Genomic DNA, 18,352 nt, shown 5'->3' with positions numbered 1-18,352 from the left:
TCTTTTTCGCCCACTTCCGCCTTCAGCGTCGCTCGTCTACCGCCCCGATTACGAGCGTCTTCCGTTCCCGCCCCGCGCAGCATCCCCGGCGCAGCCCAGTTCGGCGCGGCGCAGGCGCAGTAGTGCGGGTCGTCTGCACCGTAGCTAATGACGGGCGGGGCTGCTGCGCGCAGCCCGGGAAAGGATCCCACCTGCGTTTTGGCCGCATCCATTGTAGAATCTTGAATGGGACTCCTGCCCAGGCACGTGGTTTCCGTAGAAGCAGCTGCACTTGTCGCTAGCATGTGTTGGGCCGCGGGCGAGCGTTCAGAGTAGGGTGGTCCTCATGGTCCCTCTTTTGCGGAAGGGGACACTGCTCATAGGTCCGGAGAGAGGTTGTTGATCTCCCAGCCTTTCACGCCTGAAAATGGCCCTTTCATTTGAGGGAACGTCTCCAGACAGAAAGTGCCTGGCTATGCCTGCTGGCTCCTGTCTTGGGTTAACAAGCTCCATTATTCTGACCCGAAAAATGTTGCTGCTAGGCTAGTTGTATGATTGGGAAAAGATGGGATACAATAGGCAGAGAGGGAAAGGTCAGGACCTGAGGTCTCAGGGTGAGGAAAAACACCTATTTTGGAACAATGCTGGGAGTGTCTGACCTTAGCAAACTCCCTCAGGCATAAGGTTCCTCTTTGGAATGTAACAGACACCAGCTACTCCCCCTCAGGATTCCCTCAGGAATTAGATCAAAGACCTAACTAAAAATCCGTACCATAAAACATATGACCCGCAAGGAATGGTATGGTCAGAGACATACAATGGAAATGAGCCAATCAGCAATGGACAACCCAGCTCGTAGACCTATCAAGCCAGTTAGGGTAGAACCTGAGAAGGAACAAGGGGGAAGAGAGAGAGAGGGTGACCAGAACCTTATATAACAAAGGTCCTTGCCTATTTTCCGGGGACTCTCACTTTGGAATGCTCCCTCTCTGTAAGGAGAGCTTTCTTTCATACTATTCTTCCTTTCTGATCTTATACTCCAATAAACTTTTGCCTGCTGCTCACTTCGTGTCCACCTCTTCATTCTTCAAAGCAGCGAGACAATGAATCCTGGGTTTTGAGGTAAAAAAAAAAAAAAAAAAAAAAAATCCTGCAACAATTGGGGCTGCCTGAAACCCCAGAGTCACAAGTCAGAAATCCAGGCCACACTTCCTAATTTTGAGGTCAATTTTAAAATTTTTTGTTCAACCCAACACTTGAGCAAGGGTTATAAGGCTGGTTAATAACAGGCAACAAGAACTTTCTCCTTCCAGGCCGCTGCTTTCCCCACTGTTAAGAGTTTTACTGCATGCTAAGTGGAGGCCCATAAATTTATCATTTCTCCTCAAACTCATGCTGTCTTCCATTTGCCACATCCCCAGTCTTAGACCTAGAGTCACTTTATAGTTTGGCCCCTAAGAAAATTCATCAATCCAGTTGACCCCTCCCTATCCCACAAACGAAGGAGATCTGATTGCTTAGCTAGTGGATCTGGTTGTCATCGTTAACTCTACTTTTGGTCATTTGGGCAGTTTCTAGTTTGGGGCGATTATCAACAATGCTGCCATAATCTGTAAATGTCTTTTTGTGGAATCTATTACGCATTTCTACTAGGTAGGTATATATGTAGGAGTAGAATTGCCTGTTTAAAGCCATGCATGTATTCAGTTTGGGTACATGTGAACTATGGTAGGCAGAATAATGGCTCCCCCAAAATGTCTATGTCCTGATCCCTGGAATCTATATTTTGGGCTACCTGGCAAAAGGAAATTAAGGTTGCTCATCAGCTGACTTTAAAATAATTATTTTGGATTGTCCAGGTGTGGCCAGTGTAATCACAAGAGTACTTAAAAGGGGAGGAGGGAAACAGGACAGAGAGAACTAGAGAAATGGTAGTGTGAGGAAGGCTGGGAGGGCCTGATGTCCCTCGTTTTGAAGGTGAAAAGTAGCGGCAATGAGCCAAGAGGGTGTGCATCTTCTAGAACTTGGGGAAGGCAAGGAAATAGATTTTCTCCTCTCCAGAAGTGACATGTAGCCCTGCCAACACCTGATGAGACTTCCAGAAATGTAGAATATTGTTCCAGCCACAGAGTTTGGACAATTTGTTACAGCAGCAACAGGAAACAAATACACTGCCACAACTGCTTCCCAAAGTAGTTTTGTCAATTCATAGACTTAGGGCTCTTTGAAAAAATATCCAGCCTTCAGCCCTATACCTCTCTAACCGAACTGGTATCTCATGATGGTTGGGGGGGGGGGGGGAGGGGGGGGGGGGGGGGGGGGCGGTGCAGTGGTAATTAAATTCATTAGATGATTCTGATACATCCTGAAGTTGAGAACTACTTATCTGAAGCCTTAAAGCTAAACCCAGTTCTCATCATTGAAGAATGTGGTAGTGATTTGACCACAGGATTGAAAGCAGTTCTCATAAAGACAGTTCCGGATGCTAGAAGGGTCCTTCTCCCTTGTCTACTCAAGAATTAGTATAGCTAAGGGGCGCCTGGGTGGCTCAGTCGGTTAAGCGGCCGACTTCGGCTTAGGTCATGATCTCGCGGTCCGTGAGTTCCGGCCCCGCGTCGGGCTCTGTGCTGACAGCTCAGAGCCTGGAGCCTGTTTCAGATTCTGTGTCTCCCTCTCTCTGACCCTGCCCCATTCATGCTGTGTCTCTCTCTGTCTCAAAAATAAATAAACATTAAAAAAATTTTTAAGAAAAAAAAAAAAAAAGAATTAGCATAGCCAGGGGCCACAGGGGGCCACTGGAGTCCATGGCTGATGCACTGAAGCCCAGCGGGTCTACTAAAGGGAAGCCTTTTAAGCTCCTAGGAATGTTAGATGTCAAATACATTTCCTGTGCACAGGATCTGATTGTCACCAAGTTCATTGGGATCTCTTGTGGCTGGACATTTCTTGTTAACTAGTAGAATTAGAAGATCATGTGATGTTGGAGTAGGACTCATCTTCATGCCTTTAGGATGCTGGTTCCATTGTAAGTATAATTATGTAAAGCTAAGAATCCAGGAAAGAATTGCCAGAGAAGGAATTAAAAATATGATTTTTCCTGAAAGTACCCACCATGTTCCTGAAATGAAACAAACCAATGACAACAGCAGCAAGTAAGCAATGTTAAGCACAGAAAGCCCAAATGCAGCTCACTGAAGTCAGTGTGAACAAAGCTGAGGTCAACTAGGGGCACGTGGGTGGCTCAGTTGATTGTCTGACTTCATGCTCAAGGCATGATCTCACGGTTTGTGAGTGTGAGTTCGAGCCCCACGTCAAGCTTGCTGCTGTCAGCCCAGAGTCCGCTTTGGACCCTCTGTCCCTCTCTCTCTCTGCCCCTCCTCCACTTGCTCGCGCGCTCTCTCTCTCTCAAAAATAAATAATAAACCTTAAAAAAAAAAAAGCTGAGGTCAACTATATCAAACATCATATGTACCATATAGGCTTTCAATCAAGTATGTGTAAATTAAAAAAAAGATTAATATAGCTAACCTTTTACACTGCACCATGGCTGAACAATCAGTTCCTACTGACACAATTCATAAAGAAGCATTAAGGCTAAGGCCTCTTTGTATTTACAGAAGATCTTTCTTTAATGTGTTTATAAAGTGGCTCTTTCAGAAACTGCCACACCTTGGCACCTTTATTTTCATGGAAATTGTGACCTTAGGAACTGGTAGTATTCGCAATTCCTCAGAAAAGGGGAGCTCTGGGCAGCAGGGGATACAGTCCCCCCAGCCCTGTTTGCTGAAGCTGCAGCAGGTGCTGACCTTGGGCCATGGCCCTGGGGGGATCCTGAACAAGAAGGTGGTTCTTACAGCTTCAGCAGGTTGGGCTGCGGGTGGAAGCTCTGGACAGGGCATCCCTGCCTTTCCTGTTTTGCCAGGGCCCAAGGTAATCTTGAGAGGAAAGCTAAGTGAGCTGCTTGCGTTGCAGTCAGAAGCCTGGAGTCAACTTCCCAGGCAGTGATTCCACCAACTACTGGCCCCTGCTTGGCATCAAATTTATGTGTCCTGAGAAGCCTCGGGCAGTTTCCATCACAAAGATATGATATCAAAAGGAATGAAGAATGATCCAATATTGAAACTATGAAACTACTTGGAGCTGATAGTTCAAGTATTTTCCTGGCAAATGTCATGTATCACTGTTTTCCCTTAAAATTTGAAATATTCTGGGGTGCCTGGGTGGTTCAGTTGGTTGAGCGTCCAACTCTTTTTTTTTTATTGACTGTTTTAAATGTTTCATTTATTTTTGAGAGAGACAGAGCATGGGGGTGGGGGGGGGGCAGAGAGAGAGGGAGACAGAATCCGAAGCAGGCTCCAGGCTCTGAGCTGTCAGCACAGAGCCCGACATGGCGCTCAAACTCGTGAACCATGAGATCATGACCTGAACTGAAGATGGACGCTTAACCGACTGAGCCACCCAGGCGCCCCTGAGTGTTCAACTCTTGATTTGGGCTCAAGTCATGATCCCAGGATCATGGGATCAAGTGGAGCCTGCTTAAGATTCTCCCTCCTTCTCTCTCTCTCTCTTCTTCTGCCCCTTCCCCTGCTTGCAGACTCCTTCTCTCTCTAAAATAAAAAAAAATTAAAAAAACATTCTTTTTAATGTTTATTCATTTTTTGAAAGACAGAGAGAAACAGAGCACAAGCAGGGGTGGGGCGAAGAGAGAGGGGGATGTAAATCCGAAGCAGACCCCAGGCTCTGAGCTGTCAGCACAGAGCCCTATGCAGGGCTCGAACTCACGAACCGCAAGATCGTGACCAGAGCTGAAGTTGGATGCTCAGCCAAATGAGCCACCCAAGCGGCCCTTAAAAAAAATTTTTTTTAGGGCGCCTGGGTGGCTCAGTCGGCTAAGTGTCCGACTTCAGCTCAGGTCACGATCTCACGGTTCGTGGGTTCGAGCCCCGCGTCAGGCTCTATGCTGACAGCTCAGAGCCTGGAGCCTGTTTCAGATTCTGTGTCTCCCTCTCTCTGACCCTCCCCCGTTCATGCTCTATCTCTCTCTGTCTCAAAAATAAATAAACGTTAAAAAAAAAAAATTTTTTTTTTAATTTTTTTTAATTGAAATATGCTATGGCATGCTACGATCCCTGCAGTACACCAGAGTGTGCTGTCACACAATGTGAGAACCACAGCCATGACCATTTAGAAACTGAGCAATTCTCATTTTGTCCTGAAAGGGCAGGCCTACCAACTCCATCTTGTTCTGTGTCCTTCACCTTGACCTCACCTTCTCCCCTTGAGTAACCTCCCGCTCACCTGTTCAATCTTCCGATCAAAACACGCCTGCGTAACAGGACCCCGACCCTTCCCCAACCAATTGGCTGAGGCCACAGCTATTACCTCACCAACTGCCCCTAGGCCCCAATAAAACCTTTGTCCTTTCCCCGGCATCTCACCGCTGCGTCGGTGCCGGTAGGGGATTGAGCTCGAGCTAGGTCGAATAAAGGCTCTTTTGCTTTTGCATCGGACTGGGCTCCCTACTTGTCTTTGGGGATCACGAATTCTGGGCATAACAGTCCTTGACTGAGTATTCAAGATAATCATTTTCTCCAAAATACAACCTCTCTAAGCTCCAGTATAACCTGACCCCTTCCACCTTGAAGATTCTTCTAAAACCAGGGGCACCTGGGTGGCTCAGTCGGTTGAGTGTCCGACTTTGGCTCAGGTCATGATCTCACACTCTGTGAGTTCGAGCCCCGTGTCGGGCGCTGTGCTGATGGCTCAGAGCCTGGAGCCTGCTTTGGATTCTGTGTCTCCCTCTCTCTCTGCCCCTCCCCTGCTCATGCTCTGTCTCTGCCTCTCAAAAATGAATAAACGTTAAAAAAAAAATAAATAAAAAATAAAACTAAGCTCCACAGGAGATATTTTTAGATGACCACAGCAGATACTGAGGGTCCAGATTCTGACTTGTTCCTATGGAGGACATTTTGGATAAGTCTAAAACTACCTTGGAAGAGGAACAGTTTCCTATTTTAAATGAAATAAATAATAAATTATAATAACTGTTTATTTATTTTGAGAGAGAGAGAGAGAGGGTGTAAGTAAGCAAGGGGCAGAGAGAGAGAGAGAGAGAGAGAGATTGAGATTGAGAAGCAGCCTCACCCAATTTGGGGCTCCTGCTCACCCAGTGTGGGACTCGAATTCACAAAGCATGAGATCATGATCTGAGCCAAGTCAGATGCTCAACGACTGAGCCATCAAGGCACCCTCATTTTATTTCCGGGATAGCCCACACGCATGCGCATGAGCAGGGGAGATACAGAGAGAGGAAGAGAGAGAACCCAAGCAGGCTCCATGCTCAGAGCAGAGCCCAACATGGGGCCTGATGCCATGACCCTGGGATCATGACCTGAGCTGAAATCAAGAGTTAGATATTCAACTGACTGAGCCATTCAGCACCCCAAGAAGTTATAATTGTTTAAAATGTAGCCATTGACTTCAGGGTGCCTGGGTGGCTCAGTCAGTTATGTGTCTGACTCGAATTTGATTTCGGCTCAGGTCATGATTTCACAGTTTGTGAGGTCAAGCTCTGCATGGGGCTCCACAGTGGCAGTGCAGAGCCTGCTTGGGATTCTCACGCTCCCTCCCTCTCTGCCCCTCCCCTACTTAATCTCTCTCTCTCTCTCTCTCTCAAAATAAATAAACTTTTTAAAAAGCCTTTAAAAAGTAAGTATTCTTAATTACTTTTTTGCCACTCAACGTTTCGTATCTGGTTTTCACACTCTCAGTTAATCAAATAGATAAGACAGATTCAAAGTATAGAACACAACTGTACCTGGATTTGTAAGCGGGTATACCCAGGAAATTGTTCACTCTAGAAATAAATAGGCTGTTAACTATAAATATAAATATTACAACTAAGAACACAAGTCCTGATTAATACCCTGCTTAAAATACAATTAATAATAAATATAATTAGATATTGTATATTGCAAGTAACAATCTAGACTAGACCGTAAATAAATGTGTAGAACACGACAATGACAAAGTTAAATGCCAAATATCAAAGGTGAGAATTTTTCAAGTGAAAAATTCCCAGTGCATTTTATTCATAACATAGCTGCTGCATTCAAGATGCTACAGGAGATGCCCATATCTACTGAGTTCTTGTCGGGAGTAATGAAAAGGACAGAACTTTTTTATTCATTATCCTGTCCAGTCTCAGAGTGAGAAGCAACCTTTGGTTTGTCAGATGCTTTATAATCTTGTATAATAAGCCTTAGGTGATTGATGATTTCCTTGTCTGCTGTTCTCATGTTAAATCCCAACATCTTCATAATAGTTTCTCGAAAATCAGTAAGCTACAAAAAACCACCAAAAACATCAAGTCATACCATTAGTTTCAGTCACCTACATATTATGTACAATAAAATCAGTATCAGAAATGTAGTCTTATTAAACATTTCTCTATGAAATGTAACATTCTACATTGAAATTGTATTTTTAAGATAGAAAAATGGTCTCTTTTGGAGTGCCTGGGTGGCTCAGTGGGTTAAGCGTCCGACTTTGGCACAGGTCATGATCTTATGGTTTATGAGTTCAAGCCCCACATGGGGCTCTCCCACTCTCAGCACGGAGCCCACTTTGGATCCTCTGTCTCCCTCTCTCTCTGCTCCTCTTCTGCTCTCTCTCTCTCAAAAATAAATAAAAACATTTAAAAAAGAAAGAAAAGTGGTCTCTTCTATTACAAGAACTCTTTATTTAAAATGTCCTTTTCATTTTAAGATTTTTCTTTTTAAGTCTTTTTCACCCCCAGCACAGAGCCCAACATGGGCCTTGAACTCATGACTCTGAGATCAAGAGTTGGATGCTTTACTGACTGAGCCACCCAAGCACTCCTAAGATTTTATTTTTACACTTTATAGACTAAACCTAGGTTTTTTAATTTGCTTTTTTATTTGCTTTTCATCTCTAAGGTAATTCCTTTTTTTGTTTTGTTTTGTTTTTTTGTTTTTTGGGTTTTTTTTCAATATATGAAATTTATTGTCAAATTGGTTTCCGTACAACACCCAGTGCTCATCCCGAAAGATGCCCTCCTCAATACCCATCACCCACCCTCCCCTCCCTCCCACCCCCCATCAACCCTCAGTTTGTTCTCAGTTTTTAAGAGTCTCTTATGCTTTGGCTCTCTCCCTCTCTAACCTCTTTTTTTTTTTTTTTTTTTCCTTCCCCTCCTCCATGGGTTTCTGTTAAGTTTCTCAGGACCCACATAAGAGTGAAAACATATGGTATCTGTCTTTCTCTGTATGGCTTATTTCACTTAGCATCACATTCTCCAGTTCCTCCACGTTGCTACAAAGGGCCATATTTCGTTCTTTCTCATTGCCACGTAGTACTCCATTGTGTATATAAACCACAATTTCTTTATCCATTCATCAGTTGATGGACATTTAGGCTCTTTCCATAATTTGGCTATTGTTGAGAGTGCTGCTATAAACATTGGGGTACAAGTGCCCCTATGCATCAGTACTCCTGTATCCCTTGGGTAAATTCCTAGCAGTGTTATTGCTGGGTCATAGGGTAGGTCTATTTTTAATTTTCTGAGGAACCTCCACACTGCTTTCCAGAGTGGCTGCACCAATTTGCATTCCCACCAACAGTGCAAGAGGATTCCCGTTTCTCCACATCCTCTCCGCCATCTATAGTCTCCTGATTTGTTCATTTTGGCCACTCTGACTGGCGTGAGGTGATATCTGAGTGTGGTTTTGATTTGTATTTCCCTGATGAGGAGCGACGTTGAGCATCTTTTCATGTGCCTGTTGGCCATCCGGATGTCTTCTTTAGAGAAGTGTCTATTCATGTTTTCTACCCAATTCTTCACTGGGTTATTTGTTTTTCGGGTGTGGAGTTTGGTGAGCTCTTTATAGATTTTGGATACTAGCCCTTTGTCCGATATGTCATTTGCAAATATCTTTCCCCATTCCGTTGGTTGCCTTTTAGTTTTGCTGGTTGTTTCCTTTGCTGTGCAGAAGCTTTTTATCTTCATAAGGTCCCAGTAGTTCACTTTTTCTTTTAATTCCCTTGCCTTTGGGGATGTGTCAGGTAAGAAATTGCTACAGCTGAGGTCAGAGAGGTCTTTTCCTGCTTTCTCCTCTAAGGTTTTGATGGTTTCCTGTCTCACATTCAGGTCCTTTATCCATTTTGAGCTTATTTTCGTGAATGGGGTGAGAAAGTGGTCTAGTTTCCTTCTTCTGCATGTTGCTGTCCAGTTCTCCCAGCACTATTTGTTAAAGAGACTGTCTTTTTTCCATTGGATGTTCTTTCCTGCTTTGTCAAAGATTAGTTGGCCTTACTTTTGTGGGTCTAGTTCTGGGGTTTCTATTCTATTCCATTGGTCTATGTGTCTGTTTTTGTGCCAGGTAATTCCTTTTTTGATTTCAGATTTGTTGTATGATAATAGCAGTCCCCAAAATCCATCTGTCTCCACCCCTCCTCCCTTATAAGGAAAGCAGCTCTAATCACCCATAAATCATGAGCCCAGGCTGAAGGATGCAGCTGGCCTCCAGGGGCGGCCCAGAAATAGGACAATGCATAAATGAGGAAATACTGAGAAGTCCAAGACCTAGTGGGTCAGAACCCTGGCAAGTGAGAGGGAAAAGAGAGGGCCTTGGAAACACATTAGCCGAAATGGGCAGTTGTAAAGGACAAGGTTTCTGAGGGGAGAAAGAGATACTTGGAAGGGTAAGGTGTTCCTTGGAGGTTTAGAGATAAAGGAAAAGAGAAAAGCAAACAGTGGGAAATGAATGATTTCTATAAACAAGAGTGTACTGCAGAATCAGACATCACATAAACCCCCCCACACCTCAACGTAAAAGACTTGAGGTGGTAAACTTTAGAAACTGCACTTACTGTACCAACACAAGAGGGTAGTATTGAGTTAAGTAACTAAGTAAGTAAACCCTGCCCTGTAACTACGTAAAGTAGAAACACCTAAAATTGAGAGGGCAGGACAATTAAAAGGATTTTAAAGTGAATAGATAAATGGCAAATAATATCCATCCAAATTTCTTTTTTTATTGAAAAATTTTTAACGTTTATTTATTTTTGAGAGACAGAGTGCCAGTGGGGTAGGGACAGAGAGAGAGGGAAACACAGAATCTGAAGCAGGCTCCAGGCTCCAAGCTGTCAGCACAGAGCCCGATGCGGGGCTCAAACCCACGAATCCGTGAGATCATGACCTGACCCCAAGTCGGACGCTTAACCGACTGAGCCACCCAGATGCCCCCATCCAAATTTCCTTAAGAAGAAAATAGCCTCCTCCAAACTAGTCAGGTGATGAAACTCTGCCCCGACCCCCACCCCCCTTCAAAGAACTCCCATGAAGCAAAAGAAACATGTTTGACACAATACCCGGTATGGATTAAATATCAAACAAGGATTTGCAGACATGGTGGGGGGGAAACCTTTGTTTTGAATCAGAAATACAGTATTCAGAATACAAATGTACAAAAAAAGATATCCAAGATGTCTCATGGATAAGATGTGAGGTCAGGTTGAAGTCAGGCAAGAACAAGACAAAGTCATCTCAGAGATAAGGAGTAAGCTACAGAGTACCCAAAGTAGAAGAGATCTGACTGAAAATATAATAAGGAACATCGAGAAGAATAAAAACAAGAATATACATAAGCAGAAGTTTAAAAAGAGAAAAAGCCAAATAATATCATGATTTTGTGTTTTAAGAATTTCTTAAGGTAATCTCTAAAGTTACATATTTTGTAAGAATTAATAATGGACAGGCGGCATATAATCTCACAATAGCCCTAAATTACCAGTTAGCCTTTAAAAAATTCTCCGAAAACATGTGCTCTGTAAATGCAGTGGAAATCTAAGCAAATTTAGAAGCACAGCCCTCTTTTCCTAAAAGTGACTCAGCCCCAGACACGTGGGTTCCCCCGAACTCCCAGTCTCTCACATCGTTTTCCTCCTTGTCACCGGTTAATCGGAGGATGTGTATGCAAACCTAACGTAAGATAATCATATATCCCCTCCTTTGCCACGGAGGATTTACCAGGAATAGGCATTTGATCTAAGCTGGGCTTATAAGACACTTTCTTGGGATTCTCTCTCCTGTCACAGAATCTCTAAATATCAAGCAAGCTTACATACATGGCGAAGCCAAGCAGAGATGGTGAAAAGAGCTGTATGAGGCTCCAGGCACTGATCCTGGGGCCCTCTCAGAGGTCTGGCTGTTTAACTCACCTTTGATTCCATAAGCCAACAACGTCCTTTTTATCTGGCTTAGAGTCTAAGTTGAGATGGGTGTTGATCACTTCGACTTAAAGAATCTTAATAAAGTAATAAAACAAACCTCTTGTTGTCCTGATAGTTTATCAAGCGTGCTCTTTGCTGTGTAGCGCTCAGGACTGATGGCGTCTAACATCTGATGGACTTTCTCTTTGTCTCCTCTTTCCTCTGTCTTGGCAGAGTCTGATGTAGTTTTCAAGTTGTCTGTTTTCATAACTGTCTTCCCTTGCGTTAGTTCAGCTTTTGTTAAAGATTGCCTGAGCTTTTCAATTGTTTTGTCCTGTGAGGGTATAAGGTTGGGGGAAGGGACATGGCTGTGATTAGATCTTTTCTAAATAATAGACAAGATGCATGGTATAACCCATGCTTCTTTTCCTTCTTCTTCTTGTTTTTTTTTTTTTTTTGACCTGATATACGGAAAAGAAAGAAAATTCCATAATTTATGAATTAAGAGAACATTTCTTAACCATCAAACTCATCAATAACCAACAGTCACTGAGCACCTGTATCAATTAGACACTTGGGATTTAAAGACGTTTAACGAGTATTCCATGCCTTCAAAAGTCTTACAGCCTCTGCTAGCCAAATTCAGAAATACAGACAATAACTGGCTTTGAAGTAAGATAAATATTGTGATAGAATGGGAAAAAAAACACACTGATCCATAAGTATTTAGCGCACCTTTGGTTTAAGGAATCAAATGTATGCTTGAAATAGTACAGCGAAGCTTGGTATGGAGAAGATCCAAAGAGGAGCCCCCTAAATGAGTAAAACTTTTAACTATTACCCCAATAAGAAAGACCAAAATAAAACTTAAAAAGCAAGGGTTCTGGGGCGCCTGGGTGGCTTAGTCAGTTAAGCGGCCGACTTTGGCTCAGGTCATGATCTCTCGGTCCGTGAGTTCAAGCCCCGCATCGGGCTCTGTGCTGACAGCTCAGAGCCTGGAGCCTGCTTCAGATTCTGTGTCTCCCTCTCTGTTCATGCTGTATCTCTCCCTTTCTCAAAAATAAATAAACGTTAAAAAAAATAAAATAAAATAAAATAAAATAAAGCAAGGGTTCTAGAATCCCAACATTTAGAATACCAGTTACCTTTGAGAAGTAGGGAAGAGAATACATGATGGCTTCAGTGGAGTTGATAATGCTCTTGTTCTTTAAATTTTTTTTTTATGTTTATTCATTTTTGAAAGACAGAGAGAGAGAGAGCACCAGCAGGGGTGGGCAGAGAGAGAGGGAGACACCAAATCTGAAACAGGCTCCAGGCTCTGAGCTGTCAGCACAGAGCCTGATGCAGGGCTCGAACTCACGAACCGCGAGATCATGACCTGAGCCGAAGTTGGATGCTCAACCGACTGAGCCACCCAGGCTCCCCGATAATGCTCTCGTTCTTAAGATAAATGGTAGATTTGCATGCATCTAATTTTATTATCCAATATATATTCTTATGTGTGTATATAAGAATGCTTTTTAATTCAATGAGAAACATGCAGCTAAAATAGTAACAAGACCAAAGCTTAAGTGAATCTTTGAAAGCTCACTTCCTTTACTTACCTTAAGGACATTTACTCTTGTCAGTTGAGTTTTCATACTTTTATTTGACAATTTCAAATCACTCAGCTGTTTCTGAAGTTTCTGAATTTTCTCCTCTAATCTTTGAGTCGTAGCATTCTGCAAATTCTGCTGAATATTCAATAGTGTTTGTTGCTCATTGTCTTTCTCTAGCTGTTTGGATATCTTGCCATGTTCTGCTATCCACGAATTCTTAATCCCAGAGTTTTCCTTTGCAGAAATCAACAGTATTGAAATAAAGAAGTTGTGCTTTAAGGTGGTGTTCCACACTAGCATACCACATCTACTCTAGTCTAATAAACTGCAGACAGTAATACTTATATAAGTAAATTTTTTTTCACCATAAATATGCATTATTAAAATAATCTGGAAAATAAAGTATGACAATATAAGGGGTGGCTCAGTGCTAACAAGGGCACAGGTAAGTAGACAATTTCATAAACATCGGATGGTAACAGAGGAGATCAGCTTTTCAAGGAATGTATTATAAGGAAATATTTAGTAAAGATGCATACGCAAATATATTCTTTACATTATTTATAACACAAAAAAGCAGTAACAGTGCAAATGCCAAAAAATTACATATTATTGATTATACATTCCCTAGAAGTCAAGCTTCAAAAATATTTACTAAAAGAAAATATTAATGCTACAACTAAATGAAGGAAGGAGGATTAAGAAAAACTGCCTACCAATTATGTTAACATAGGTATAGAAAAATATTCTTTTTAAGTATTTATTTGTTTATTTTGAGAGAGACAGACAGAGCATGAGTGGGGAAGGGGCAGCGAGCAAGGGAGAGAGAGAGAATCCCAGGTAGGCTCCATGCTGTCAGCTCAGAACCAGACCGGGGGCTCGATCTCATGAATTGCAAGATCATGACCTGAGCCAAAATCAAGAACCAGATGCTTAACCAACTGAACCACTCAGGTGCCCCTCTATGGAAAAATATTAGAATTATACCTATATTTTAACACTGCTTATCTTACAGTGCTAGGATTACTGTGATTTTAATTATATTCTTTCTAATAATCTATACTTTATAAAATTAGTACCAGAAAAAAAGAGAGGATAAAAATTGAATAAAAATACCATATATTTTCACTATATATAAATCAAAAGATAATAACGTTTGTATTAAAAAAAAAAACCCAACTGTTCTTTGGAAGAATAAAATAGATGCCCCAAGCAAGCCTGGTTAAAGAGAAAAGAGAGAAAGTAAAAAATACATAATATTAGGAAGGAAAAACATACAGAATGCATAGATACAGAAAATATGAAAATAATTCTACACTTGATCTTAGCCAAAAGGCCGAGAGACAATTATATGAAAAGAATTCTAAAAGAATATTTTATAATTCAGTGGCAAAAAGTTGAAAATCTAAAAGAAATACATTATTTCTTCAATCATGACCAGAAAACAAAAAACCCTAGTAAAGGGGCACCTGGGTGGCTCAGTCAGTTAAGTATCCAACTCTTGGTTTCAGCTCAGGTCATGATCTCATGGTTCATGGGTTTGAGCCCTGTGTCAGTCTCCACGTTGACAGTGCAGAGCCTGCTTGGAATTCTCTCTCTCCCTTTCTCTGCCCCTGTCCCTCAAAATAAATAAGTAAGTAAGTAAGTAAGTAAATAAATAAAATGAATTATACTTGGAGAATTTGGCATACTTTTTCAGAATCAAGGAAAAAAAATCAAAGATACTGACAATTTGAACCATATGAATTATATGAGCATTAACTATCTATGGAACTTTATGCCCAACAAACAGAGAACACATTCTTTACAAGCACACGTGGAACAGTTACCAAAATCAATCCAGTATTAAGCCATGTAAGAAGTCTCAATAAATTCTCAGGGATCAGGTACTTCCAGCATGTTGTAATAAAAGACAAAAATCTTAAATCCCATGCATCTGGAAACCTAAAAATGTATTACTATGTTTAAAATGAAAAATAAGGAAAACAGTCCATGTCAATATTTGTGGCACAAAGCTAAACTGCCTCTTGACAGAATAATTATAGTTTAACTAAGCACATTTATTAGGATATTTGAAAGGTTAAACATAAAGCAGGTGCTCTTATTCCTTCTCTTCTTATTCTTCCTTTCCTTTCTTTTCCTCTCTGGACAATATAGTCCTCATGCTGGTAGATGGGCGGGACAAGGTAGGCGCCAGAATGAAAAGAGAAAAGCTGTGACCCAAGCGGGCTGGCAGAAGTGGACACAGAGGTGGGTTGCCCTGCGGAGGGACTCAGAGCCTGACCAGGGTGAAAGGAGAGCCCAGGTGGAGAGGTGACCTGCCATGGAGGGTAACAGCCCAAGCAGGGTGAGGAAGGCATGCACACGGTTTTGGAAATTAACAAGAAGAGACAGGAACCCAAATAGGCAAATGGGTGAAGGAAACATCCAGGCAAAGACTAAAAAGCCAAAAGACTAAAAAAGATAAAAGAAATGCTCCAACTCACTAATTAGAGAAATGCAAATTTAATTAACAACACTTTATACCCCCCAAAATAGGAAAATTTAGGAAGCTGGTTAATGCCAAGAAATGACAAAAATGTGGAGATTCAAGAGCCCTCCTGTATCTCTGGTGGGACTATTGTTCTGTGAAAGCCGACTGGCAGTACTTAATCAAATTAAATGTCCATCTATCCAATGAACCACCAATTCCAATCTTGAACAAACACCCCTAGGAAACTCTCTCACAGGTCCTTAAGGCGACTTGTACAAGGATGTTGGTAGCAGTATTTGTGGTGGCAGAAAGACAGAGGTAACTGGGGTGCTCATCACTGAGGAGTGGACAGGCAAATCATGGCCCATGTGCACACTGTAGAATTCCATGCAGTAGACACAAGCAATGAACTAGATGAGAAAATAGCAATACTATGTGGATCTTAAAAATATAAAGCTGAGGGCACCTGGGTAGCTCAGTCATTTAAGCATCCAACTCTTGATTTCGGCTCAGGTCATGATCTCATGGTTTGTGAGATCAAGCCCCGGGTCATCCTCTGTATTGAAAGCACAGAGCCTGTTTGGGATTCTCTCTCTCTCTCTCTCTCTCTCTCTCTCTCTCTAAATATAAATATTTAAAAAATATATATAATGCTGAGTAATAGAATGAGATTTTACCACAGTACTATTTATGCAAATTAAAATACACATATAAAAGTATAATTTAATGGGAATGCAAGCTGGTGTAGCCACTCTGGAAAACGGTATGAAGGTTCCTTAAAAAACTAAAAATACAACTATCCTACGACCCAGCAATTGCACTACTAGGTATTTATCCAAGGGATACAGGTGTACTATATATATATTGGAGTATATATATTGGGGTATATATATATATTGGAGTATATATATATATACTGGAGTATTGGAGTATACAGGTGTGCTATATATATATATATATATATATATATATATATATAGGAGTATTACTCAGCAATCAAAAAGAATGAAATCTTGCCATTTGCAACTACGTGGATGGAACTGGAGGTTATTATGCTAAGTGAAATTAGTCAGTCAGAGAAAGACAAATATTATACGACTTCACTTATATGAGGACTTTAAGAGACAAAACAGATGAACATAAGGGATGGGAAACAAAAATAGTATAAAAACAGGGAGGTGGGACAAAGCATAAGAGACTCATAAATATGGAGAACAAACAGAGGGTTACTGGAAGGGGTATGGGAGGGGGAATGGGCTAAATGGGTAAGGGGCACTAAGGAATCTACTCCTGAAATCATTGTTGCACTATATACTAACTAATTTGGATATAAATTTTAAAAAATAAAATTAAAATAAGTAAATAAATAAATTAAATAAGTAATAAAATAAAAGTATATTTAAAAGAACATACACAAATGACCCTTGAACAACATGGGTTTGAACTGTGTGAGTCTACTTACATGCAAATTTTTTATCAACATGGTACAGTACTCTCTCATGGTACAATGTATTGTCTCTTATGACTTTTTTTTAACATTTTCTTTTCTCTAGCTTACTTTATCATAAGAATACCATATACATAAATATGGCATACAAAATATGTGTTAATTGACTCTTTATGTAATCAGCAAAGCTTCTGGTCAACAGTAGGCTATTAGTAGTTAAGTTCTGAGGTAGTCAAAAATTATACATGGGACCTTTCAACTACATGGGGAAGGTGTCAGCACCCCTAACCCCCACATTGTATAGACAAAAAGATACACATTAAACACATTAGATTGCTCTCTTTTGGAAGAGGGAATGGGAAAATAGACTTAAAAGGAGTAAATAAATAAGAGAAAGCTCTTCCATGACCCAAGATAGTGTGTTATGAACCATAGAGTTTGATTAACTCAACCTTCTGCATATGAGGTCCAAATTGTGAGGAGTAGGGAAGCAAAGGAATACAAGAAGCCAACAAACAAACAAACAAAAAACAAGGTGCTCAGCCTTACTAGTAATCAGGTAAATGTTATAACTATACTATTTTAACCCAACTCTCTCTCTCTCAAAGAATGACATCATCCAATGCTGGCTAGGCTGTGAAGAAGAAGCAGGCACTCGGGCATTTCTATTTGGAAAGTGAAACTCTTGCTTTTTGGAAGGTAGTATTTTGGCAGTGGCTATTAAAATTTAAAATACTCATACACTGTGATCCTATAATTTCATATCTAGAACTCAATCGCCTAGGGGGAGAAAGCACCTATGTGGAAAGACATATGTATAAATATATTTATTGCTACATTATTTGTAGTGGCATAAAAGGTGGAAATAATTTAGTAGTCCATCAGTAGGGAACTAATCAAATAAATAAGTTATATATACTCTGTGGAATACTATGCAGCTATTAAAGGAATGAGTTAAATCCATTCTTTTAACCTAAGGAAAAACCATGAGGTACTTACTTTTTACTATGTAAAAAGAGTATTTAACTAGCCTAGTCCCAGTTTTTTTTTTCCAGTTTATTTATTTTGAAAGAGAGAGAGGGTGCAAGCAGGGGAAGGACAGAGAGAGGGAGAGAGAGAATCCCACGCATTGTCAGCACAGAGCCTGACTCAGGGCTTGAGATGCTGACCTGAGTCGAAACCAAGAATCAGATGCTTAACATACTGAGCCACCCAGGTGCCCCCACACAGTCCCAGTTTTATAAAAAGTACCTACATACATGTACTTGACTATTTCCATAACCATGGCAATAGTTGTAGAAGATATATATACTACTGTTTACTGGGGTAAAATAGGCAGAAAGAAGGTTGGGGGAAATTACTATTGTTTTCTTAAAAACTTTTCACTTGGTTTCAAGAGTTATAGAGAGCATGTGTTAATTGAATATTCTTAAAATTTAATATAGCATTTTATGGGTGCCTGGGTGGCTCAGCCAGTTGAACATCTGACTCCTGAGTTTGGCTCAGATCATGATCTCACAGTTTGTGTCGCGACACTGACAGTTCGTGTCCTGACATTCTGGGGAACACAGTGCCTGACGCTCCACTTGTACAGTCATTCCTTTGGGCTTCTTTCCTTCGAAT

At 41.2% G+C, this 18,352-nt stretch overlaps 1 protein-coding gene across 5 annotated transcripts in view; it reads right to left on the bottom strand.

Annotated features, from left to right (window-relative positions):
• Positions 1 to 7,010: 7,010 nt before the first annotated feature.
• Positions 7,011 to 18,352, bottom strand: part of LOC125908713 (coiled-coil domain-containing protein 170-like) — a 43,569-nt gene continuing 32,227 nt past the window's right edge. For all 5 annotated transcript variants that reach the window (XM_049611470.1, XM_049611466.1, XM_049611468.1 and 2 more), the window contains 3 exons: positions 12,816 to 13,043; positions 11,330 to 11,545; positions 7,011 to 7,322 (listed from right to left, as the gene is read on the bottom strand). In XM_049611470.1, the coding sequence (XP_049467427.1) occupies positions 7,161 to 7,322; positions 11,330 to 11,545; positions 12,816 to 13,043 (606 nt within the window). In that variant the 3' untranslated portion in view covers positions 7,011 to 7,160. The remainder of the gene's footprint in view (positions 7,323 to 11,329; positions 11,546 to 12,815; positions 13,044 to 18,352) is intronic.

Source organism: Panthera uncia (genome assembly GCF_023721935.1).
Source record: "Panthera uncia isolate 11264 chromosome B3 unlocalized genomic scaffold, Puncia_PCG_1.0 HiC_scaffold_1, whole genome shotgun sequence".
Lineage (NCBI taxonomy): Eukaryota > Metazoa > Chordata > Mammalia > Carnivora > Felidae > Panthera > Panthera uncia.
The sequence above is the reverse complement of the archived record's forward strand: the minus strand, read 5'-3'. Positions and strand labels throughout refer to the sequence as shown.